Consider the following 25,800-nt stretch of genomic DNA (forward strand, 5'->3'; position numbering starts at 1 on the left):
TTTATTCAACACAGTGCACTAAGACAGTATAATATTATATCACATTAGTATACCACAACTTGTTCCACCTTTCCCTCATTGATGGGCACCCTCTCAGTTTCCAAATGTCTGCTAATATAAAAAATAAATATTTTGTACTTAATGCATCCTTTTCTTTCTTTATTTGATGTCTTTGGGGATATATAATTAGTATTGATATCACTGGGTCACAGGGTATGCACATTTTAAGACCTTTTGGGGAATAGTTCCAAATTACAGAATGACTGAACCAGTTCACATCTCCACCAATAGCATATTAATGTACCTATTTGTCCATAACACCTCTAGCATTTTCCTTTTTTTATTAATTGTACCAATTCAGGGCATGTGACAGTAGAACCTCAGAATCATTTTAAATGTTCATTTCTTTAATTATTAGGGATTTAGATAATTTTTTCATATGGCTATTAATAGTTTTCATTTCTCCTTCTGAAAGCTACCTATTTATATCCTCTGGACATGTGTCAACTAGGGAATGACTCTTATAAAATTGATTTAGTCCCCTATATGTCTTAGAAATGACTCCTTTATCAGACATACTTCCAGCAATTTTTTTTCCCATTTTCCTGCTTCTCTTCTAATATTAACTGCATTGGCTTTGTTTGTGCCAAGCAGATTTCAATTTTATGTAATCATAATTGTCCATTTTATCTTTTCTGATCCTTTCTGTCTCTTTCTTGGTCATGAGTTCTCTCCTTAACCCTAGATTTGAAAGGTAATTTCTTCCATATTCCTCTCATTTACTTGTGTCAACATCTAAGTCTTGTACTCATCTGTAGCTTATCTTGGTATGCGCTTGAGATCTTCATCTAAATCTAATTTCTGCTGGACTTCTTTCTATTTTCCCCAACAATTGAGTTCACGCCCTGATAACCAGGATATTTATGTTTATCAAACAGTAGACCACTGTGTTCATTTGTTTCTGTATACCTTGTACCTAATTTCTTCCCCTGATCAACTCCTTTTCTTATGCAGTACCAAATTGCTTCATGATTATAGCTTTGGAACATAAATTGAGATCTGGTACTGGGAGGCCTTGTTCCTTCCAATTTTTTTCCAGTAATGTTTTTAACTGATTTCATGTTTCATTAATCACAGCATTTAAATTTGAACACAATATAATGACTGCTTACAGATTCTGTGTACAAAGGGTATATTTCCTTTTTTCTTTTGTTGCACTCATTACTACTGCATAATTTTCGACCTAAATGAAATTTAGAATGGCAATATTTGGTGCACATGTAGATTCAGGGCTCTCTTCTAAGAATTTTGTTACACCACATAGGTCTAGAGGCCACAGTTTGCTAACTTTTGCCCTAGACATACTATAATAAAGGAAGGGGAGGGTTCTCTGTACAGAAGTATTTATTGCTCTTTGGTTTGTGCTAGCTAACAATTGGAAATAATTTCTATTTCCACCTACTGGGCAATGATTAAGTAAATTATTGTAGGTTATTATAATATATTATTATGGTACCATAAAATGACAGATATAAAGAGTACAAGGAAATCTAGAGAGAAACATATTGCATGATGAAATATGTGGTAAACAGTATCAAAGAGAAGCAGATATACATTATGTGTAAGCAGTAAAGGCAACAGACCCTTCTAAGTGGATGATTTGATTCACTTGAAAGAGAATTGGATTTGGAGTCAGAGGACCTGGGCTCAAATCCCATATGCTTGACCTTGAACAAGTCTCTTAACCTTTATATCTCAGTATCCTCTTCCGTAAAATGAAGTTGGAATACCTGATACCTAGCATCCCTTCTAGTCACAAATAAATGCACATACTTGGAAAGGACATATACATATGTATTGTCTTTTTATTGGTAAAATTATATTTGGCTATTTTATTTTTAAAATTATTATTGATTTGTTTTCAGTTTTCTACAATCACTTCCATAAGTCCTAGATTTTCTTCCCTTCTCTCCCTCCCCAAGATGGCATGCAGTCTTCTATGGGTTCTACACATACATTCTTATGAACCACATTTTCACATTAGTCATGTTGCATAGAAGAATTAAAATGAATGGGAGAAACCATGACAAAAAAGCAAACCAAAGTAAAACATAACACAAGAGAAAATATTTTGCTTCCTTCTGTGTTCCAGTTCCATAGTTCTTTCTATGTGGATGTGGATGGTATTTTGCCTCGAGTCCTTTGGGAATGTTTTGGGTCCTTGCTTTGCTGTGAAGGGATAAGTCTATCAGAAGTCTGTCAGTCTATCAGAAACAGTCCTCGCACACTGTGGTTGTTACTGTATACGATGATCTCCTGGTTCTGCTCCTTTCATTCAGCATCAGTTCATATAAGTCTTTCCAGGACTTTCTGAAGTCTTCCTGTTCATCATTTCTTATACCACATTAGTATTCCATTACATTCATTTACCAAAACTTGTTCAGCCACCCCCAAGTTGATGGGTATCCCCTCGATTTCCAGTTCTTGGCCACCACAAAGAGAGCTGCTATAAATATTTTTGTGCATGTGGAAGCCTTTTCCATTTTTATGATTTCTTTGGGATATAGTTCTAGAAGAGGTATTGCTGGGTCAAAGGGTATGCACATTTTTGTAGCCTTTTAGGCATAGTTCCAAATTGCTCTCCAGAATGGGTGGATGAGCTCACTGCTCCACCAACAATAAATTAGTGTTCCAACTCCCCCACATCTTCTCCAACATTTATCATGTTCCTGTTTTGTCATGTTAGCCAGTCTGATAGGTGTGATGTGGTACCTTAGAGTTGTTTGGATTTGCATCTCTCTAATCAATGGTGATTGAGAGCATTTTTTCATATGACTTTAGATAGCTTTAATTTCTTCCTCTGAAAACTGCCTGTTCATATCCTTTGACCATTTATCAACTGGAGAATAACTTGTATTCTTGTACATTTGACTCAGTTCTCTATATATTCTAGAAATGAGGCCTTTATCACAGACACTAATTGCAAAAATTCTTTCCCAGTTTTCTGCTTCCCTCCTAATTTTGGTTGCATTGGATTTGTTTGTGCGAAAACTTGTCAGTCTAATATAATCAAAATTATCCATTTTACACTTCATAATTTCTGTCTCTTGTTTGGTCATAAATTTCTCCATAAATCTGACAAATGCACTATTCACTGCTCCCCTAACTTGTTTATAGTGTGAGTCTTTATACCTATTTGCCTACGTTAAATCAAAATGAAAATTGTTTATATTTTTGAGTTTTAGCCTGGAAATTTGGTCCATATTTGCTTTAATAATTCACTTATTAGTTTTTGACAAGAATATACACACACACATATACACATGCATACATGTAAGAAAGAGCACTGGATTTAGAGTCAGAAGACTTGGTTTCAAATCCCACTGTTACCGCTTAACCAACTCTATGACCACTGGAAAATCATTTGACCTCTCTGCTTCAGTTTTCTCATCTGTGAAACAAGAGAGGCTTCTGAGGTCACTTCCAGTTCCAAATAGATGACCTAAAGAAAGATTATAGGCTAATGATATGCTACCTTTCTACATGTAGCCTTGTGGTTCTAGGGATTGGTCTATGTGTACATGCATGAGTGTGAACACAAATTGGTATGTTCCTTAATGTTCCATTTTTCTGCAAATGAATGTGATGTTTGGATTACAGAGCAATATTCATCAGCTGCATAGGTAGTGAGTGAAGTATATAACACTTATATTATAAACAAAAGTACCTCCAACTCTGTGGGGAAATAACCCACTTGTAGCTGTTCTCACTGCATTTTTTTTTAATATAGTGTAAATCAGCAGAAGAAATGAGAGCCCCTTGATGTGGTTTTGATAGACAGGTACCTCATAACACAAATAAATCCCTGTCATAATGCGCCACCATGGTCAATGTCCCACAGCACTTCAAGAAATGAATAATAAAACAAAGAATGCCAGTCATCTCCAGTGCTGCAAGGGATGACAACTGAAAACAAACATATTTCAACATCGTTTTGGTTCCATTTACTTTTATCACTTAGGTGTACTCAAGTGCCTTTTAATAATTCTATACCTGGCTGGGGATGCAGCATTTGTATGCGTTAGTTAGCCTAGCACACTGTCTGGTGCCATAGTAAACTTGTTTAATTGAATGGAATCAAAGACTTCTCTTAAACAAGAAATGTTGTTGCCTGTTATGTCAGTTTCCTGCTGGAATGGAGTCATAGGCTCTCTCTTGTCTGTAGGATTCCATACAAACTCCTCTGTTTGGCAGCTGTGGCCCTTTAGATAAGAGCTCCAAGTAATCTTTCCAGGAAGCTTCCACCTCACTCCCCCTCAGGCACTTGATGCTCCAGATAGACTGCCCTGTTAGGTGTTTTCCATTTTTACCTCTCTGCTTGGAAGTCTGTTTTGTATCACTTCACCCTCATGGAATCTTAGCTACCTTCAGGGCTCAACTTCTCCTGATTTACCCATGTAGTGCTTCCTTCCCTCCTTGCCCACCCTACCCCCATGAATTGGTATTTATTTTGTATAAATTCTTCAGTTCCTTTTATGTGTACATTAAGCCACTGCAGGAAGGGATCACTTTTATCCCCAGAGGTCCGACATGGGCCAGACACATAGTAGGTACTTAATAACTATGTGTTGAAATGTGGACCTATCTTTTGTCTAGGAATGGATTTTGTTTCAGCAATTGTGCCACTTTTGTTTGAAATTCCCTTCATGATTTCACAGATCACCATTTTATATGTTATAATCTTTGATTCTCACTGGAGCCCCATTGGAAAAGTCCAGTGAGGATTGAGATTGCCACTTGATAGGAAAGAAAACTAAGACTCAGGAGGTTAAGTGACTATCTTTGGCCTTGGCCATCATGCTTCAACTGCCATCTCTCTCCATCTCTGCAAGCCCAAGGACCCTCTCCCATCAGTGTGTTTCTCACAGAACTTCCATTTTGGGGGGGGCAGAGCCAAGATGGTGGAGTAGAAAGACACATATACTCTATACTTCCCCCACAGCCCATAAAATACCTGTAAAAAATGACTCTCAACAAATTGTAGAGCAGCAGAAGTCACAGAGGAACAGAGCTAAAGAAGTTTCCAGCCAAAGGTAACCTGGAGGGTCAACAGGAAAGGTCTATCTCACAGGACACTGAGCTTAGCAGAGTCCAGCACTGGCCATGTGGCACTGGGAGGATCAGGACCTGAACAGACCTCTGGGGCAGAGTTCCCTTCAGGGAGGATCCCAGATCCCTCAACCCACAAGCAACAAAGAAAGCTCCAAAGGCCAGTGTGGGAGGGCTTTCCCAGCTGGGCAAGAGGGAACAGGGTTCCTCCAGCAATAGCCCCAAGCTACAGCAGCCACAGCAGCAGTAGCCAACTGCAGGCAGCTGCCGTGGCAGGGAAGCAATCTGGGTCCATTGTATAGGCAGCTCAGCTTAAAGCCTCTGGAGGTAGGGAGCAGCTGGTTGAAACCTCAGCCCTGAGTGATAGCCTCACCCCCACCCAAAGCCCCAGGAAATTGAGCAGCTGGGTAGAATCTCAGCTTTGAACATGGTACTGGAGAGAGGAGGGACAATAGGACCATCCTCTTGACAAAGGATTCAAAAGTCAAGTACCTGGCTGGGAAAATGCCCAAAAAAGGGGAAAAAAATAAGACCACAGAAGGTAACTTTCTTGATGTCTCCTTCCATCCTTTCAGATGAGAAAGAAAAAGATATACTGTCACAGGAAGTCAAGGCCCCCGCCTCTAGGGCCTCCAAAGGGAACTTAAACTGGCTCAGGCAATAGAAGAGCTTGAAAAGCGAGTTAGCAGCTTGCTAAAGAAAAACCAAAAAAATGCTGAGGAAAAGAACATCTTTAAAAAGAGGCTAACTCAATTGGAAAAAGAGGTCCAAAAAGCCAATGAGGAGAAGTAGGTTTTAAAGAGCAGAGTTAGCCAAATGGAGGAGAAGGTTCAAAAGCTCACTGAACAAAACAGTTCTTTGAAAGAGAGAAATGAGTTCAGAGAAATGAATGACTATGAGATAAACCAAGCAGTTAAAAAACAAAACCAAAAGTTTGAAAAAACGGAAGGTAATGTGAAACATCTCATTGGAAAAACAACTGACCTGGAAAATAGATCCAGGAGAGACAATTTAAAAATTATGGGACTACCTGAAAGCCATGATCAAAAAAATAGCCTAGACATTATCTTCCATGAAATGATCAAGGAAAACTGTCCTGATATTCTAGAGCCAGAGGGCAAAATAAATATTGAAAGAATCCACCAATCACCTCCTGAAAGAGACCTGAAGAGAGAAACTCCTAGGAACATTGTGGCCAAATTCCAGAGTTCCCTGGTCAAGGAGACAATATTGCAAGCAGCTAGAAAGAAACAATTCAAGTATTGTGGAAATGCAATCAGGATAACATAGGATCTGCCAGCTTCAACATTAAGGGATTGAAGGGCTTGCAATAATATATTCCAGAAGTCAAAGGAACTGGGATTAAAACCAAGAATCACCTACCCAGCAAAACTGAGTATAATGCTTCAAGGGAATAAAATGTCATTCAATGCTATAGAGGACTTTCAAGCATTCATGATGAAAAGACCAGAACTGAAGAGAAAATTTGACTTTCCAACACAAGAATCAAGAGAAGCATGAAAAGGTAAACAGGAAAGAGAAATCAAAAAAGACTTTCTAAAGCTGAACTGTTTACATTCCTACATGGAAAGAGAATATTTATAACTCTTGAGACTTTTCTCAGTATTTGGATAGGTGGAGGGATTGTACATACACATACACATATAGACAGAGAGTACAGGCTGTATTGAATCAGAAGAGATGATAACCACAAAAAAATTAAATAAAATAAAAATTAAGGGATGAGGGAGGAAAATACTGGGAGGAGAAAGAGAGAAATTGAATGGGACAGGCTATAGCTCATAAAATAGATAAGAAAAATCTTGTTCAATGGAGGAGAAAAGGGAGAAGATGAGAGGGGAAAAGTGAAGCTGCTCTCTCCACATATGACTTAAGGAGGGAATAACCTGCTCACTAAATTTGGTATGAAAATCTGTCTTACACTACAGGAAAGTAGGGGAGTAGGTGACAGGTAGGGTGAGGGGAATGATAGAAGGGAGGGCAAATGGGAGAAGGGAGTAACTAGAAATATACACTTTTGGGAAGGTACAAGCTTGAATGAGGGAATAAATAAATAAAGGAGGATAGAGTAGGATAGAGGGCAATATAGTTAGTATTACACAGCATGATTATTATGGAAGTCTTTTGCAAAACGACACATATTTAGTGTGTATCGAATTGCTTGCCTTCTCAATGGGAATGGGGAGGAAGAGAAGTTGGAATTCAAAATATTAGAAACGAATGCTGAGAATTATTATTGCATATAACTGGGAAATAAGAAACACAGGTAATGGGGTATAGAAATTTATCTTGCCCTACAAGAAAAGAGAGAAGATGGGCATAAGGGAAGGGTGGGGTGTGATAGAAGGGAGGGTAGATTGAGGGAAGGGTCAATCAGAATGCAAGGTATTAGGGAGAGGGGAGAGATGGGGAGAAAAATTGGACATGTTACAAAGTAAAGCAATTAGTATTAAAACAATTGACTGAATTAATTACTGAGACTAAATCAGAGACATCTTTAGTTTGGGGTAAAGAATTTTAGTCTAAGTTTCCTAGAGGAGGTAACCTCAGGTAAAATTTGGCATTGATGGAAAAGTTAAGGTTTTAATGGTAAATTTGATTTTATTATTGTTATTTAATCAGGAACTAGAACATGTATAGAAAGGTATCTAAGCCACTTAAGACTTGCCTCAAATGATGTTCTTTAGCCAATGTGAAATTATGGTCATATCTGAAACCTGGTTATTGGAGCTTGCTATTTTAAGATGCTATGGGACTATTAAGTGACTGTTCTTCTGAGTCTAACTCCAGGTATGGATAGCAAGAAAGGCGGTCTGAGCCTCCAATCCATGATGCCAGTAAGCCTGTGAGCTGCTGGTATGAACTGAAAAAGGTGATCTCATGGGAAGGGTGGGAGAGCGGCTGTTCAGCCTGTGCTGAGGTAAGAGTCTCCTGACTCAGTTTCTCCACTGACACCTGGCAGACTTTAAGCATGACTGAATGCAAGTGGACAGTCTAATCCTGCCTGGAATTGACATGAAGTTGGGGAGATATGGTTTCCCTGCGATGTCCCTATTCTTAGTGACAATTTCCTATAGTCAAAAGGTTTGTAAGCTTAATACCAGATCTATTAAATTATAGATTGTTGGTAGGGGAACATCTGAGGTTACATCTAAAATTAAGCTATTAGGCTTAGGATTTTAGACCAACAACAAGTTAGGGTCCTTTCATTCTTAGTAATAGTGTGGAGACAATTAGGTCAAGGGCTTATGAAGTTAGCATGCATAATTATTATTTGTGTCTCAGTTGGTTAATGTTAAAAAAAATTCATTTGTGGTCTATATTGTAAATGCTTTAAAAGAAGTATCACCTGACCAAAAGTTAACATTGTTTTATGTGATATGAACTGTGTTAAAAATGAAAAATAAAAAAAAAATTAAAAAAAGGAAAAGTTTATTTTTTAAAAATTTATTTATTTATTTAACTTTTAACATTCATTTTGACAAAATTTTCGGTTCCAAATTTTCTCCCCGTTTCTCCCCTCCCCCCACCCGCAAGCGCCGAGCATTCTAATTGCCCCTGTGGCCAATCTGTCCTCTCTTCTAACATCCCTCCTTTCCCTTGTCCCCATCTTCTTTTTTGTTCTGTAGGGCCAGATAACTTTCTATACCCCATTACCTGTATTTCTTATTTCCTAATAGCAAGAGCAATACTCAACAGTTGTTCCTAAAACTTTGAGTTCAAACTTCTCTTCATCCTTCCCTCCCCACCCATTCCCTTTGTGAAGGTAAGCAATTCGATATAGGCCATATCTGTGTAGTTTTGCAAATGACTTCCATAATAGTTGTGTTGTGTAAGACTAACTATATTTCCCTCCATCCTATCCTGCCCCCCATTGCTTCTATTCTCTCTTTTGACCCTGTCCCTCCCCAAGAGTGTTGACTTCAAATTGCTCCCTCCTCCCACTGCCCTCCCTTCCATCCTCCCCCCCACCCTGCTTATCCCCTTCTCCCCCACTTTCCTGTATTGTAAGATAGGTTTTCATACCAAAATGAGTGCACATTTTATTCCTTCCTTTAGTTGAATGTGATGAGAGTAAACTTCATGTTTTTCTCTCTCCTCCCCTCTTTTACCCTCCACTGAAAAGTCTTTTGCTTGCCTCTTTTATGAGAGATAATTTGCCCCATTCCATTTCTCCCTTTCTCTTCCCAATATATTTCTCTCTCACCGCTCAATTTCATTTTTTTAAGATATGATCCCATCCTCTTCAATTCACTCTGTGCTCTGTGTGTGTGTGTGTGTGTGTGTGTGTGTGTGTGTGTGTGTGTGTGTGTGTGTGTAATCCTTCCAACTACCCAGACACTGAAAAGTTTCAAGAGTTACAAATATTGTCTTTCCATGTAGGAATGTAAACAGTTCAACTTTAGTAAGTCCCTTATGACTTCTCTTTGCTGTTTACCTCTTCCTGCTTCTCTTGATTCTTGTGTTTGAAAGTCAGGTTTTCTTTTCAGCTCTGGTCTTTTCATCAAGAATGCTTGAAAGTCCTCTATTTCTTTGAAAGAGCATTTTTTCCCCTGAAGTATTATACTCAGTTTTGCTGGGTAGGTGATTCTTGGTTTTAGTCCTAGTTCCTTTGACTTCTGGAATATCATATTCCACACCCTTCGATCCCTTAATGTAGAAGCTGCTAGATCTTGTGTTATCCTGATTGTATTTCCACAATACTTGAATTGTTTCTTTGTAGCTGCTTGCAATATTTTCTCCTTGACCAGGGAACTCTGGAATTTGGCCACAGTGTTCCTAGGAGTTTCTCTTTTTGGATCTCTTTCAGGTGGTGATCTGTGGATTCTTTCAATATTTATTTTGCCCTCTGGTTCTAGAATCGCAGGGCAGTTTTCCTTGATCATTTCATGAAAGATGACGTCTTGGCTCTTTTTTTGATCATGGCTTTCAGGTAGTCCCATAATTTTTAAATTGTCTCTCCTGGATCTATTTTCCAGGTCAGTTGTTTTTTCAGTAAGATATTTCACATTATCTTCCATATTTTCATCCTTTTGGTTTTGTTTTGTGATTTCTTGGTTTCTCATAAAGTCATTAGCCTCCATCTGTTCCATTCTAATTTTGAAAGAACTATTTTCTTCAGTGAGCTTTTGGACCTCCTTTTCCATTTGGCTAATTCTGCTTTTGAAAGCATTCTTCTCCTCATTGGCTTTTTGAACCTCTTTAGTCAATTGAGTCAGCCTATTTTTCAAGGTGTTATTTTCTTCAGCATTTTTTTTGGGTCACCTTTAGCAGAGTGTTGACCTGCTTTTCATGCTTTTCTTGCATCTCATTTCTCTTCCCAATTTTTCCTCCACCTCTCTAACTTGATTTTCAGAATCTTTTTTGAGCTCTTCCATGGCCTGAGCCCACTGAATATTTATTTTGTGCGTTTGGAATATAGAAACCTTGACTTTTATGTCTTTCCCTGATGGTAAGCATTGTTCTTCCTCATCTGAAAGGATGGGAGGAGATATCTGATCACCAAGAAAGTAGCCTTCTGTGGTCTTCCTTTTTTTTCCCTTTTTTGTGCATTTTCCCAACTAGTTACCTGACTTTTGCGTCCTTTGTCAAGAGTCGGGTATACTCTGGGAATCTGTGAGATCTCAGTTCCTCCAAGGTGGCATGATCAAGTGTGTACTGGTCTGGATGCAGATAGGTATTCTTGTACCCAGAATCTTAGCATTTACCTCTCCACAGCCACCTGGCCTCCAGTTCCACCTGGCCTCCAGTTCCACCAAGCCAGCACTGGGGGTTGATTTTCAGATAAGTTGGATGGGTAGGGCCGCCATTCAGTGTGAGATAAAGACTGGCTTGGCCAGGGCCTCCACCCAGGGCTGAGGTAAGACTCAGCTCTTCAGTGCCCCCAGGGGTTTTTACACTCCAGCAATGAGCAGTCTGTATGGGCTGCTGTGCACCCTCTATGGCTGCTGCCTGCTTCCAGAGCTATGGGAAGGCCCTTCTCCCTTCCTGGCCAGCTGATAAAACCCCGTCACTGACGTTTGGCTCCTGTGGGTTGAGGGATCTGAGGACCCGCTTCTGCAACTGGAGATTCCAACCCACGAGGTGTCCTCCTCCTGGAGTCTTGTCACGCCACGCCCCACAGCCAAGGCTGGGCTGGACTCTGTTCTCCCCTCCACATCCAGAGCAACTGGCATTTCCCATGGGCCTTTCAGGTCACTGTGGGCTGGAAATCTCCTCTACTCTTGTTCTCCACTTCTGCTGCTCCAGAATTTGTTGAAAGTCCCTCTCTACAAGTATTTTGTGGGCTGTGTGGGGAGACCCTACGTAAGTGCGTCTTTCTAGTCTGCCATCTTGGCTCTGCCTTGGAAAAGTTTATTTAAAAAAAAAATCTTATCCAGTATTTAAAAAAAAAAATAGAACCTCCATTTTGAAGAAGGCCTGAGACTAGTTATGCTTCATTCTCCATGGTACACCAGTATGTTCCTCCCTCCTCATGGGTACTTCCTTCACATTTTTCAGTTCCCTATTATATATTGTCATCCCCAAAAAGAATGTAAACTCCTTGAAGGCAGGGACTATATGTATCCCCAGCATTGCATCTACCACTGTGCTCAGTGTTTTTATTTGGTGAGTGTAGCACTATTTCTTTCTCATGGTAAACTCTTAATAAATGCTATTAACATAGCTAATTAATGGTGGAACCAATCAAATGCTCTAAGGGAAGGAACTCCGCAAGATGAACTCTGACTCTTGGGAATACGCTTTTGACTTTCTCTTAGTATTGGTCACTAGGAAGATCTGTTAACTTCTCAGTGTCTGAACAGCTGTCTGAGCTGCACATAGTGTGTGAAAGTGTGTTGCTAGAGAGATTGCTTGTTTGGGAGTCCTGAGTCAGTGAAACCACAGGTCTAGTTACTATCCCTACTTACTGAAGCACCATGAATAAAGATAGGAAAGAAGGCAGTCCCTCTTCTCAAAGAACTCATTACATTTGGGAGAGAGAGCACATATGGAAGAGTTCAACTGCCCTTTGGTTAGAAGAGCCTGAGTGCTCCCAAGGGTGGATGGCAAAGCCCTTGTGTGGATCATTAGGGTACATTGTGAATTCCTGGGAGTCTAGTGAGCATGGTAACAGAGCAGATGTTAAGGCCTAGTGGATGAAAGAGTATAGTGGTAAGCCAGCATGTCTTTATTAAGTGCTTTATTGTGTATCATCCACAAACGGTGGTCCTCTGTCTTATTGGAAGGATTGTAATTGGTAGAGAATTAGAGGGTCCTGGCCCATCCATTGGGAAGGAAGGAGTAGGCCATTGGATTGAAGTAGAATAAGTCCTTCTAGATTCCCTTTTAGAGTTGAAGGCAGCTCATAGTGCTGGACTTAGAAGTGAGTAAAACAAGTTCAAATTTGACATTAGATGCTTACTAACTGAGTGATGTTGGTCAAGTCTCATGAGTCTCAGTTTCCTCATCTGTACAGTAGGAATAATAATAACTACCTCCTAGTGTTGTTATAATTTTGAAATGATTAGACATGTAAAATGCCTTACAAACAGTAAAAAAAATACTAGCTGTTTTCATGGTAACTAGGTGGTGTATTGGATCAAGTCATGAAGATCTGAGTTCAAATTCAGCTTCCCATATTTACTAACTGTATGACCCTGAGCTCGTTACAGAAACTTTTTTTGTGCAGAGGCTGCATAATTAATTCATCCATTAGCAAGGGTGTTAAATATATGTCCATGAATGTTGTTTTAAACTTTAAATTTCAAAGAATGAATTAGGAATATAATTTGGTAGATCATAATTAGCTTATACTACTTGTTTACATTGTTAATTGATTAATAATATTAATCATCACTTATTAAGTAATTATCTGGACATGCGAACCTTGAAGATCTATTGCTTTTATTTCCTTGACAGAATCCAAAAATAATAAATTAGTTGTTTTGAATTCCTACTCTATTAATGAGGTGGAATATTGGAAAATGAGCTGGAATTTCCTACATAAAAGGGAATGGAAAATAAATGGCATCAAAATTTGAAAGCCTTTATTTGATGTGTAACACAGAAAATGATGGTTTGTAAGTTCTTGTCCAAAATCTACTATACTCAGACAGAACTGGGTCATATTCTATAATATCTGGGGACAGGATGAGACCCCCTCACCAAGAAACTTCACATAATCTTCTGTCTTTAGAATTATTCTGCAGATTGCCTTTTTCGTTTGAAAAGGATAGTCATTGAGAAGGGTGACGCCCCCCTCACAGGAGAGATGTTAAAGAACCAAAGCAGAGATATGAATGAAGTGGGTCAGGTTGAGGGAATGAAGAGAAATTACAATTTATATTTCAAGACCAAAATTGGTTATAATTTTCCCCTTTGACAGATTGAATTGCAAGAACTCCACCGAAGGCTGGATTATGCTTTTCTGATGGGGAAAAACAGATGTAATTAGACTTTAGTTCAGTGTGCTATAGACTTCTTTGTGGAGGCAGCTGAGTTGTACAGTGGATAGAGCTCAACCCTTTGAGTTTGGAAGGCCCAAGTTCAGATGCTGCCTTAGACACTTACTAGCTGTGTGCTCCTGGGTAATTTGCTTAACCTCCCTGCTTCAGTTTCTTCATCTGTAAAATGGGGATTATAACAGCACCTAACTCACAGCGTTGTTGTGAGGATAAAGTATGTGTGTGTGTGTGTGTGTGTGTGTGTGTGTTTGTGTGTGTGTGCATGCACCCCCTAAAGATCTGTAGAAATGCTCATAACTATTTTGATTATTATTCCTATTTTAGTGGTCAAATCTCCTTTTTAAACATCAGGCCAATGTTTGCTAAGTACATCCTATATACCTAGCACTGCTTAAGATGAGGAATGTGATTAGAAATTAGAATCCTTTCGTTTCTTTAGACTCTTTCTCTCCTAGCCTAGTCACTTATTGCTAGACTAAAAATTGTTATGTGTAGGCCAGGTTTTTTTATTCATAGGTTATGAAAGTTTAAAAAAGCATTCATAATTGTGGCAACTGTTCCAAAGGGAATGTCTAATGTGCACTCAGGCTCTGAAACAAGTAATTAAAACCAAGATGAACGGCTTTGGACAAAACCAATCTAAAGATCTTTGAAATGTGTACTTGAAAGTAAGTTCCTATGATTTTACCATGACACATTTAGCATCCATATCCTGCCAAGTGTTTGAAATTCTTTATAGAGAACATGAATATTTCATATGTATGTGTGTGTGTGTGTGTGTGTATATATATATATATGTATATATGCTATGAATAGAAATCTAAGGAGAACTTCATACTTTTGAAAAATGTATTCATTGCTCAATCACAGCCAGTCTGAGGATTTTAATGAGTATGTCAGTAGGTAATTTCTTAGGAAATCAAGGCTCCCCAGTGTTGTTTGTCATTGTGTCTTGCATTTCTTTGCATTTGCCCAACTCATTCCTCTCAATATACTGCCATAGATTTTCCTAAATCACCTTGAAAATGTACACATTTGAGGAGGCCATTAATAGTGCAATCAGTGTACATAAATGCACCTATTGAACCTGACAACTCTCTAATGAACATGGTCACTTTCATTATACTAGCTTGTCCAAGGTGTATAGCACACTGTTTTCAGAGAAACTTCTTGTACATTCTCCCAGCTGGATATCTAAGGAAAAACAGAAGGTTAAAAAGACTCTTCTAGGAGGTACAGCTTGTGGAGTTGTTATAATCCAGAGCTCTGCATGAGCTTCTCTCTTGCCAGAGGGAACTCTAAAGGAAACTTTCTTTTTTTGTAAAATGTACATTCTTACAGAGAATCCCTTTGTCTTGCAGATGAGCTCAGTGAAAATGTTAAGACCTCGTCTCCATAGCATCCTTTTCAAGCTCACGTTTGAAGAACATGTAAACAACGTCAGACCAGGCATCATGGCAGTCACTCTAGCCTGTGAAGAAATGAAAAAAAGCGAAAGCTTTAATCGACTTTTAGAGCTGGTCCTCCTGGTTGGCAACTACATGAACTCAGGCTCCCGAAATGCCCAATCACTGGGTTTCAACATCAACTTTCTTTGTAAGGTAGGTTGAAATTTAATCATGTTCTCAGAGAAGCTAACACTTTTTGCCTGTGAGGATGATTGTGGCTACTTGCATTACTGATTTCAGTTGTTAAAAACAAACACACAGAAACACCAAAGGAAAGACTGAGTTAGGAAAACAAGCAGAAAGTTTTTGGTGCTCCTTCTACAATGTCACCCCTGTAATCGAAAATTCAGGTGCCCTAGTATTTTCCTTTCTCAGAGTGCAATTTTAAATGTGATTTAGAAACTTTAAAATCCAACCTGCGCACGAGTCATAATGAATATGAATCACTCTTTAAGCTCTTATTTTACTCCAACTAAGACAAAATAAAAGATTATTAAATAAATGGAAAATGGATGAGATGAGGTTGTTGAGTACTTAAGCCTTTGTATGCCCAGATATGCATGCAAATTAGGCATGGCTTAACTAGCTTTCACCGTGTACAGAGGCTGCACTGTAGTACATCTGGAATATGGGGATTGGGCATGCAACCTTTATGTTCCTTAGCAAAATCTCACATCTCCTTTCTTTATCATTGAATTAAAAATGATCCTTCTTGCCACCCCTAAATAAAAAGTTATACTTTAGCAGTTATCACATGTATGCTTGTGTATTAATAGTTTTTCAGTGATTTGGTTATGCCCTTTTGAGCATGTGCCAGTTCCAGAGTTCTCTTGCCTTAATTGAAAGTTTGAAATCTGCAGTGTATTGAGCATGTTACATTATGACTTGATGGCTGCTTTGATATTGCTTGTGTTTTAGGGACCAAAATCTGTAGGCATTATAGGAAGAGAATGTGTATTCCTCAGATGGTCCTATGTGCCTTTTTCTAGATGAGATCCATCTCCTATGGAGAGGACTAACTAGACACACTCTGCAGGCATCAGATTGAAAAGCAGCTTGAGAAGAAGCATGCATCTGAAAGGAAACAGGCCCCCTTGGACACATACCAATTTCCCATTGTAGGTGGTTTAGGCTTTGGGTTTTTTACTCTCTCACATCTGAAAATATAATATGTGAGATTTTAGTTATTGTATTTGAGGAATTCCACATCTTGTAAGAAAGGTAAGATGAATTTCTCATTATTTATTGTTTTTGTCCTGACCCTGTGATTACATCTGTGTAAAGAGTTCTCAGTAAGGACCTGAACTAATACAGATTGTCAGCTAGTCTGGAATCAATAGCCTTCAGTTTAGGATGCTGAGAGCTTAAGTGAATAGCCAGTCACCTAGCCACTCACTCTGAGTTGGAGGAAGGGCAGGAATCAGTCAGTCTTCCTGACTTCTCAGTCAAGGTGGCCATTTATTGAAGAACATAGACCTTGGAGTTGGGTCAGAGTCCCTAAGCTCTTCTGCTCTTCCCATGTGACTATGGTCCCAGTCTCCCAACCTCTTTAAGCTGGGACCATCCTTTGTAAATTATACTTGTATTGCCCTAGTATCTCCTAGGATTGTTTGAAGGGAGCATCTTGCAAATGACAGGAGCCTAGATAAATGTCCTAATCCCAGTGACCATCGAATCCAACCTCTACATAAAGGGAATCTCCTCTTCTTGAAAATCCCCAAGGAGATCTGCCCATACCTCTTCAAATTGTTAGCGTATCAAATCTAAACTGGCCTCTTGGCACCTTCCATCTATTGCTTCTGATTCCTGCCAAGTGGAACAAATCTCATCCCTTTTTCCACATAAGGCCCTTCAAATACTTGAAGATACCAGTCTTGTCACCCTTGAGTCTACTTGTCTTCAGTCTAAACTTGCCCAGTTCCTTTGGCTGCTCCTCACATACAATGACCCCAAGACCCTTCCCCATTCGAAACAGTCTAGTTTAGCAGTGTCAACCTATTGTGCTTAATACTGGACAACGATGAAGAGTGATTGGGGCAAAGTACAGTAGGATAATCCTTTCCCTGTTCTTGGAAACTATGCCCCTTTAAATGCAGTACAAGATCAAATGTGCTTTGCCTTATTAACTCATACTGACCTTGCAGTCTAGCTGACTTCCTTATCTTTTCCATAACTTCTGTCTAGCCATGCCTCTCACATCTTGGACTTAGCAAGTTCATTATTTTTTTCTAACCAGAGTGCAAGACGTTCCATTTGTCCCTATTGAATTTCATCATATTTGATTCAGCCCACTGTTTTTGGCTGTCCTTTGAATCCTTTGGGACCCTTGCTCTGTCATTTACTGTGTTAGATATCTATCTCAGCTTTGGGTTATCTGTAGAGTTGAGGAGTCTTCAAATAGAACAGAGCCCAGTCCAGACCCCTGAGACTCTTCACTAAAAATCCCTTACCACAATGATATTGAGAGACATTAACAAGACTTGTTAACAGTAACAAGGCTTCTTTGAGCCTGGCCATCCAACAGGTTCTGAATCCATTGGGAATTGTATTAGCGGTGAACCCTGAAACACCTCAAATGTGCTTTTTAAAAAACATGAATGCTATGTTATTTGTTAACAGATCATTTAAGATTTTACTGTAAGATCTCTGCCAAAGGATTGTTAGTTTTTAATGGAAGAATTCTACCACTGTAGAAAAATTTGAGAGCCACAGATCTGCTCTTTTTCTCCATTTTTTCCTCAAGATGGCATGAGATACTGTAAAAAAGCTTCCTGAAAATCTGGGTAAACTATCTCCCCAGTATCTGCTTCCTCTACTCATTAGTAACCCTCTCACAAAAAAAAAACATGCTTAGTGCCACCTTCTTTGGAATCACCATTTCTGATTCTACATGTTCACCCCCCCATGTCTTCTTGAATTTGCCTCAGAATCCAAGGCACATTCACTGGCTCATAGTTTACACTCTGTTCACTTCCCTATTTTGGAAGTTGGAATATCATTTGCCCTTCTCCAATCATGTTTTCTATGATCTTTCTGGTATCGTCGACAGTCCTTTCAGGGCCTGGTGATGTGAATTCCATAGGGGCACCTGGGTCTCTTTAACTGTGGCCTCATCTCTCTGTTAGTCACTTTGTTTCTATCAATTTCCAGGGGAAAGGTGAGTCTCCTTGGCCCAGTTGAGCAGCTGTCTCTGTCTTCCCTTTTTTGTTAGTTATCATTGTACCATCTACCCCAGGTGAAGAGCCTACCCTTTCTTGGATGTTTCTTTTTCTCTGCATGTCACTACAAAATCCCAAACCCAAACAAACCTTGCTTTTTGTTATCTTTAGTTTCTCTCAACAGCCTTAGCTCTTTCTGAGCTTTAACATTCCAGACACTCTTTCAGAGTTCTCTGTCTTGGTCTTGTATTCATCTTCTGTTCCTTAGCTTTGCTTCCATCTTCTGCACATTTCTTTTTAAAATCTAATTTGGCTTGTGAGTTTCTTATGTCTAGACATCAAGTTCTTCAGACAAATCTCATTTTTCTTCCTCGTTGGAATTGTTTCTCTTTATGTCTTCAGAATTTCATTCTTGAGTATTTCCCATCCCTCTTACCTGACTTCCCTTGCAGGATTTTAGTCCATGAGATCATCCTACCTATGTTTCCACTGACCCTTTTGAAATCCCCATTGTTGAGGTCCCTTTTAGTCATGAAAGAGGTTCAGTAATTGAGTTTTTTCTTTTTGGTACAGACCTGTGATTTAGATGAGGAAACTCACTTTATGAATGCAAATCTACAACTTTTTGGGCAGCTTTTAGTTGAAAACTTCCTAACAGTGAGAACTCCCCATGTGTGGAATGGGCTGCCTTAAAAGGTGCGAAGGCTGGATGACCTTCTGACGGGTATGATTTAGTGGGGGTTCAGTTTGTATGTGACTTGGGGAGGATGGCTATTCAGGTACCTTCTAATGCTCAGATTTTGTAATCCTGTGGGTGTGCTCTTCAATTTTGAGCCCAGGAGAGTTGCTCAAGGCACTGAGAAAGGGACGTGATTTGCTAGTTTGGGGTTGAGGAGGGCAGTGACCCTGGGAAAGCCTTTCTTTCAGTTGGAACAATATGATTTCCTTGGCAGTGTGGTCCACTGGAAACGTTCAAGAACCTGTCTGACATCACATCACTGAAAATGACCACTGGTGTGATGTCAGACAGATTGTTGAACTTATATGGGTGGGATTAAGTTTCTTAATCAGCCAAATGAAAGGCTTCTAGGAGATTGCCTCAAAGATCTCTTCTAGCTCTAACTCTGTCATCTAGGGATCTTTCTTGTCTTGTGTCTAGCTAATGATATTTAAAAAACGAAAAACATAAATATATATTGAAACTAAATACCCACATGCACAATTTTGATTTTTTTAAAATATCATCTGTTTATATAACACATTCATTTCTAAATACGTTCTTTCCCCTGAACTACTGAGAGAGAGAGAGAGACAGAGAGAGAGAGAGAGAGAGAGAGAGAGAGAGAGCGAGCATGAGCAGAAGGAGGAGAAGTTTAATTTTTTTTTTGGATGTATTGACTAGTGCTGTTGAAGTTTTTCTCTTCTTCCTGTTTGGGGGAAAAATCTTTTGCTAAGGGATGTCTGCCTCTCTTGGAGGAGTAAGGGATAGGGTTACAGCAGACATCTAGGTAATGTAAAAACAAAACATATCAAAAAATTTTAGAAAGAATTAGGGAGAGAGAGAGCACTCAAGCAGGCATGAGAGCTCACAGTTCATCACATCTTCAAACATCAGCTGAGTCTGACAGTACAGGCTGTGTTCTGTGCTCAGAGGCCCTCTTCCACTTTGACAACGAAGGGAGGCCTAGGTCTTCTTTCCTCATTTTCAGGGCCAAGCCGTATTATTACAATTACCAAATACTGAGGGGTTTTGTCATCGTTCTTTCCAAGTGGTAGCTATTGAATAGACTGTCTTCCTGGATCTGTTTATTTCCTGTTGTTGCCATTCGTAGCCTTAGGTCTGACCCCCTTAAACTTACCTGTGTTTATCATTTATTCCAACAAGTTGTGTTCTACCTCTTTAATGTACCACATTTTAGAGGAAGTATTCTTAACTATTATCCATACCCATTTTTCCTTTAATTAAATTAACATACTTTGAACAGCACTCCATTATATAACACATTTTATATTCTTATTGTCACATACTTATGTTCACACTATTTATGGACATAAATGATTTTCTTTGAAACAAGAATGAGTAAGTTATTTATACAGTGCAACAAAAGAGAACATTAATCTTACAGGAAAATTTTATACTTCCAGCCTCCATTTGGGAGATTGCCTTCTTCCTGTCATCTACCTGTCAAATAAAAGTTCTTCCATATAGCACTGATCTGACATGTATCACTAGAGGTATGCTCAAAGGATTCAGCACAAAGATTTTTGCCATCCTCAAATAAAATAAAAAATAATCTACTGGGAAATAGTATCATGTAGTAATAGCTGTTTTTAAAGGAGAGACCTAAAGATTTTTAAACTCCTTTCTTCCTCCATCCTTCCCAACTCTCCCACATCCACTTCAAGAAACACATACACACACACACACACACACACACACTCACACTTGCACTGGCTCTCACATACACACACATACACACTCACACACTCTCTTTATCTCACACACACATACACACAAACTCACACATACACATTTATTCTCACGCCACGTATACTTTCTCTCTTTCACACACACACACACACACACACACTCCACTCACATATACACACTCACACACATATACACACTCACTATCTCACACATACTCACACACATACACACACACACACTCACTCTGATCCATTTATTTTTTTATCCTTTGAGAAATGCCTCCTGGGGAGCTACTTGTTATTAGGGGAGAAAAATGTCTGTATGTCTGATATTTCCAAACAGAACTGTAAAGACAAAATTCAGGCAGTTGTTTCGTTATAACTGTGTCAGATGGCAGAGATGTTAACTGGACTTCATAAAGAGGACACCTTTCTGTAAATTGTTCTGAACTAAATTAACCAGATAGTAAAGCATGATTAGCTGTGGTTGCTGAAAACTTTAAGCTAAAGTTTCAGAGAATAATTGGCTACTGTTCTTTCTCAACTATTTCTTCAGTAAGGGGGGAACTGTCCCTCCTAACCACTGATTATGCTAAAAATAAATGACACCATTTTTCCTACCTACATTGTTCTAATGCTAATTTCCGTTTTCAGTGATGTTAAGAACACAATTTGCTGCTTTCAGCAAGGAGTCATAGACCTTAATTATGAAGGACCTAAGGTGTGCACTGTTGATGCTGCCAAATGTATGACCCTGGATCGTAGTGGCCACTTTACTTACAGTAGATTGTAAGCTTCTTGAAGGCAAGAACAGTTTTGTTTTTTACAACAAATGGTACAAAAAATGCTTATTCGATTGAAATGAAATGGAATCTCCCAGTTGCGGCAGCTGAGTGATGTAGTGATTAGGGCTCTCGATTGGAAGTTAAGAAGATGAGTTTGAATCCTACCTCAGACACTTAGTAGCTATGGGCTCATGATAGGGGTAAGCTCCTCAAAGCCAGTGCTCAGTTTGCAGTGTAATTTACAAACTTGGACTTGATGTCATTGTTTTGTTGATTGTCTAGGACGAGGCTTAAGAAAGTGATGGAGAAATGTTAAGAATACAGATCGAGTTTAAAAGTGTGTGGTCCTTTGGAGAGCCACTGGTCAAATATTTTCCACCTTTTCCCCAGACAAACCACTTGACCTTTCACAGCCTCAGTTTCCTTATATGTAAAATATGGATAATAATAATAGCACCTTCTTCATGGGGTTGTTGTGAAAATCAGATGAAATAATGTATAAACCACTTTTGAAATTGCAGTGTGCCATATAAATCCTAGATATTATTACCGATAATAGCTATTATTAGAGGCGCTTAAGTGCTACAATGGGTATAGTGCTGGGACTGGAATTAGGAAGACCTCAAATGTGGCTTCAGACACTTATCTGTATGACCCTGGACAAGTTACTCAGTTTCTTCTTCTGTACAATGGGGATAGTAACAGCATCTAATTCCCAGAGTTGTTGTGAGAATCAAATAAGATAATATTTGTAAAGCATTTAGAGACGTGCCTGGCACATAGCAGGCACTAAAAATGTTAACTGTGGTTGTTGCTAGCTGTTCCCCATATCTGTGACTTTTGGGGGGCCTATCTCCTGACTTTTACCTCTCGGGCCCCTCGCTCTCTAGGCCTGTCTAGAGTGCTCACTATATTTCAGGAGGACTTTCCTGACTCTTCTCAATGGTTAGTGTTATGCCCCCTCTGCCCTCCCTCCCCATTTGTCGGCGTTTATTTTGAGTATACTTAGCATTTATGTACTCATCTCTGAATACGTAGGGACATCCCCAGGAGAATGGAAGGTTCTGGAGCCCAAGGAATTTCTAATTTTTGCTTTTGTTTCCCCAGAACCTGGCACAATGCCTTGTACATAGCAGGTGCTTAATGCAACCCTGTTGATTCATTGATAAGTTTAAATCCTAGGAGGGGAGGAGTTATCATGGACAATACCCATGGTTCAGAGGCATTGGCCTTCCAGCCTTAAAGGAGCATCTTGCCACAGCTTTTGCTTTCTTAGTAGCACAGCTTTGGTAGCTCATAGTTCTGATAAAATAAGTCTACAGATAGAGACTGGAGCTGAGGTATCTCTGGTACAGGGATGGTCCCATGTGAAGGAACTCCTATCTATATAAGTTCAATGCTTTTCTGCAATTTATATTATTTTTAAAAATAATAATAATTGATATTTATGATAAACTTTTTAAAAATTTACATAGTAGTATTTTGTTTTTTCCAATTACATATGAAGATAGATTTCAACATTGATTTTTGTAAGATTTTGAGATCCCAATTTTTCTCTATCCCTTCCCTCCCCCCTCCTCAAGACAGCAAGTAATCTATAGATTACTATAGGCTATACCTCTGTAATCATGTTAAACATATTTCCACATTAGTCATGTTGTAAAAGAAGAATCAGAACAAAAGGGAAAAACCACGAGAAATAAAAAAGTGAAAGCAGCATGCTTTGATCTGCATTCAGACTCCAGAGTTCTTTCTCTGAATATAGAAAGCATTTTCCATCAGAAGTCTTTTGGAATTGTTTTGGATCAATGTATTGTTGAGAAGAGCTAAGTCTGTCAAAGTTGGTCATTGCACAATATTGCGGTTACCGTATACAATGTTTTCTTTGTTATGCTTACTTCATTGGGCATTAGTTCTTGTATGTCTTTCCAGGTTTTCCTGAAATTCACGTGCTCATCCTTTGTTATGGAACAAATAGTATTCCATTACATTCATAATACCACAACTTGTTCAGCCATTCTCCAATTTTGGAGAATCGCCTCAATTTCTAATTCTTTGTCACCACAAAAGAGCTGCTATAAATGTGTTTGTACATGTGGGTCCTTTTCCCCTTTTCTTTGATCTTTTTGGGGTACAGACCTAGTAGTGGTATTGCTGGATCAAAGGCTATGCATGTTTTTATAGCCCTTTGGGCATAGTTCCAAATTGCTCTCCAGAATGGTTGGATCAGTTCACAACTCCACCAAAAATGAATTAGTGTTCCAATTTTCCCACATCTTCAACATTTATCATTTTCCTGTTCTGTCATATTAGCCAACCTGATAGATGTGAGGTGGTACCTCAGAGTTGTTTTAATTTGTATTTCTCTAATCAATAGTGGTTTAGAGTATTTTTTCATATGACTATAGATAGACTTAATTTCTTCATCTGAGAATTGCCTGTTTGTATCCTTTGATCATTTATCATTTGGGGAATGATTTGTCTTCTTATAAATCTGATTCAGTTCTCTATATATTTTAGAAATAAGGCCTTTATCAGAAACCCTGGCTGTAAAATTGTTCCCCATCTTTCTGCTCTTCTAATCTTTGTTGTGTTGCTTTTGTTTGTGCATAAACTTTCCAATGGAATGTAATCAAAATTATCTATTTGCAGTTTGTATTCCTAAGAAGTATCCTCAGTTACTGAGAGGTGAAGTTACTTTCTAGGGTCACACGGTGATGTGTCAATGTCAGTGGTGTGACTTATCCTCAGATCTTCCCTGGCTCCAAGGCCACCTCTCTGTCCATTGTGCCTTGTTGAGGGAAGGTTAAAAATATTTTCTTCCCCAGTTCAAACATACCATTTCCCATTATGTTTTAACAGTAATGTGAACATTTTTTGCTTTTCCTTAGGCCTTTGAAAAGGGCCAATTTTGCTCAAAACTTCAGATATAATTAAAATGGAAATATGTCTGCTATCTGAGAATCTTTCATCTGTTTGATAATTTACCTTTTCATGGCTTTAGTAGTAGCCATAAAAATATTTGGTGGTCATTCTTGTGGTACCCAATTGTTATTGAAAGATTCTTTCGATGAGTTTAAATACTTTTCAGACTTGTCAGTTGATGAAGCTAAAGTAATCTAATTGACATTGTCTTAAATTGGCATCATTTCTATGTATTCTGATGTAGTGAACTTCCTTTTCCCACAGTTTTGCTTCCCTCTTCCCAACCTCACCCTCCACATGCCTTGAGCATAGTTGGTTTTGAGGAAAGTGCTTGTGTGCCTTGGCTATCTTACAAAAAGATATATATATATAACTTTTACTTTTGAAGACAGAGACAGTGTGTTATTAAACATGTAAATTTTATCAAGCAGAGGTTCACAAAATCTTAAAATCTTAGATATACAAGGGAGCTCTAAGACCATCCCATCCCATCTTGACTGGAACCTCTAAATCCTCTCTAAAGTACAGCTGATGAGTGGCTCCTAGTGCTGACACCAAGCACCTGTGAGAGGAGAGAACTTGCTTTGATGCTGCTCCTTCTGCTTTTGGATAGCTTTGATTTAAGGAGGAGTTTACTCCTCTCCTGGCTTGTGCTCTTGTCTAGGAGCTACCAAAGCTTTTCTGCCCAGGATCTGCAAGTAGAATTCCTTTTCCAAAGCCTCCACCAGCTCCACCAAGCCAGACAGCACTCTTCCTCACCCCACAGCCGCCACTCAGGGCTGAGACTCAGATCAGCGGCTCAATTCCCCCAGGGGATTTAGAGGGCTCCAAAAATGGATGCTGCTGCTGCTGCTGCTGCTGCTGCTGCTGCTGCTGCTGCTGCTGCTGCTGCTGCAACCGCCGCCGCCATCACCACCACAGCCACAGCTGCTGCCTCCACCACCACCTGGGGCTAGCTGAGGACCCTGCTCCCTTCCCACCCAGGTGAAAAAGCTTTCTCACTGACCTTTGAAGCTGTCTTTGGCATTTGTGGGATCTGAGAACCACAGCTGCTGCTGAGATTCCCCGAAGCCTGTTCAGGTCCTGTTCCTGCCAGTGCTGTGGGGCCAAGGCTGGGCTGGGCTCCCTGGCCTGAGCTCTACTCTACGCCCTGCTCTGTGCCTGTGCGAGAGACCTTTCCTGTCATCCTCCCAGGTTGCCTTGGACTAGAAATCTCTTTCACTCTTTCGTTTTGTGGCTTCTGCTATTCTAGAATTTGTTTACAGTCATTTTTTACAGGTATTTTATGGGCTGTGGAGGAATGAGCTAGAGTAGGTGCATCTTTCTACTCCACCATCTTGGCTCTGCCCCTCTGCTGCATTTGTTACTACACATGGGCTGCTGAAGGAGACCACGAGTCTAGTCTGCCAACTGTTTCCATTACAGATTTGTTATCTCAAAAGACTATATCTAAAATGCTCAATAAGTGTCAGCTAAG

The 25,800-nt window shown here is 39.3% G+C and overlaps 1 protein-coding gene across 7 annotated transcripts in view; it reads left to right on the forward strand.

Moving 5' to 3' along the window:
• DIAPH2 (diaphanous related formin 2) overlaps nt 1-25,800 on the forward strand; it is a 1,011,052-nt gene that overhangs the window by 434,105 nt on the left and 551,147 nt on the right. For all 7 annotated transcript variants that reach the window (XM_072625718.1, XM_072625715.1, XM_072625716.1 and 4 more), the window contains one exon: nt 14,939-15,178. In XM_072625718.1, the coding sequence (XP_072481819.1) occupies nt 14,939-15,178 (240 nt within the window). The remainder of the gene's footprint in view (nt 1-14,938; nt 15,179-25,800) is intronic.

The sequence above is a fragment of the Notamacropus eugenii genome, chromosome X (assembly GCF_028372415.1).
Source record: "Notamacropus eugenii isolate mMacEug1 chromosome X, mMacEug1.pri_v2, whole genome shotgun sequence".
NCBI classification, from domain to species: Eukaryota; Metazoa; Chordata; class Mammalia; order Diprotodontia; family Macropodidae; genus Notamacropus; species Notamacropus eugenii.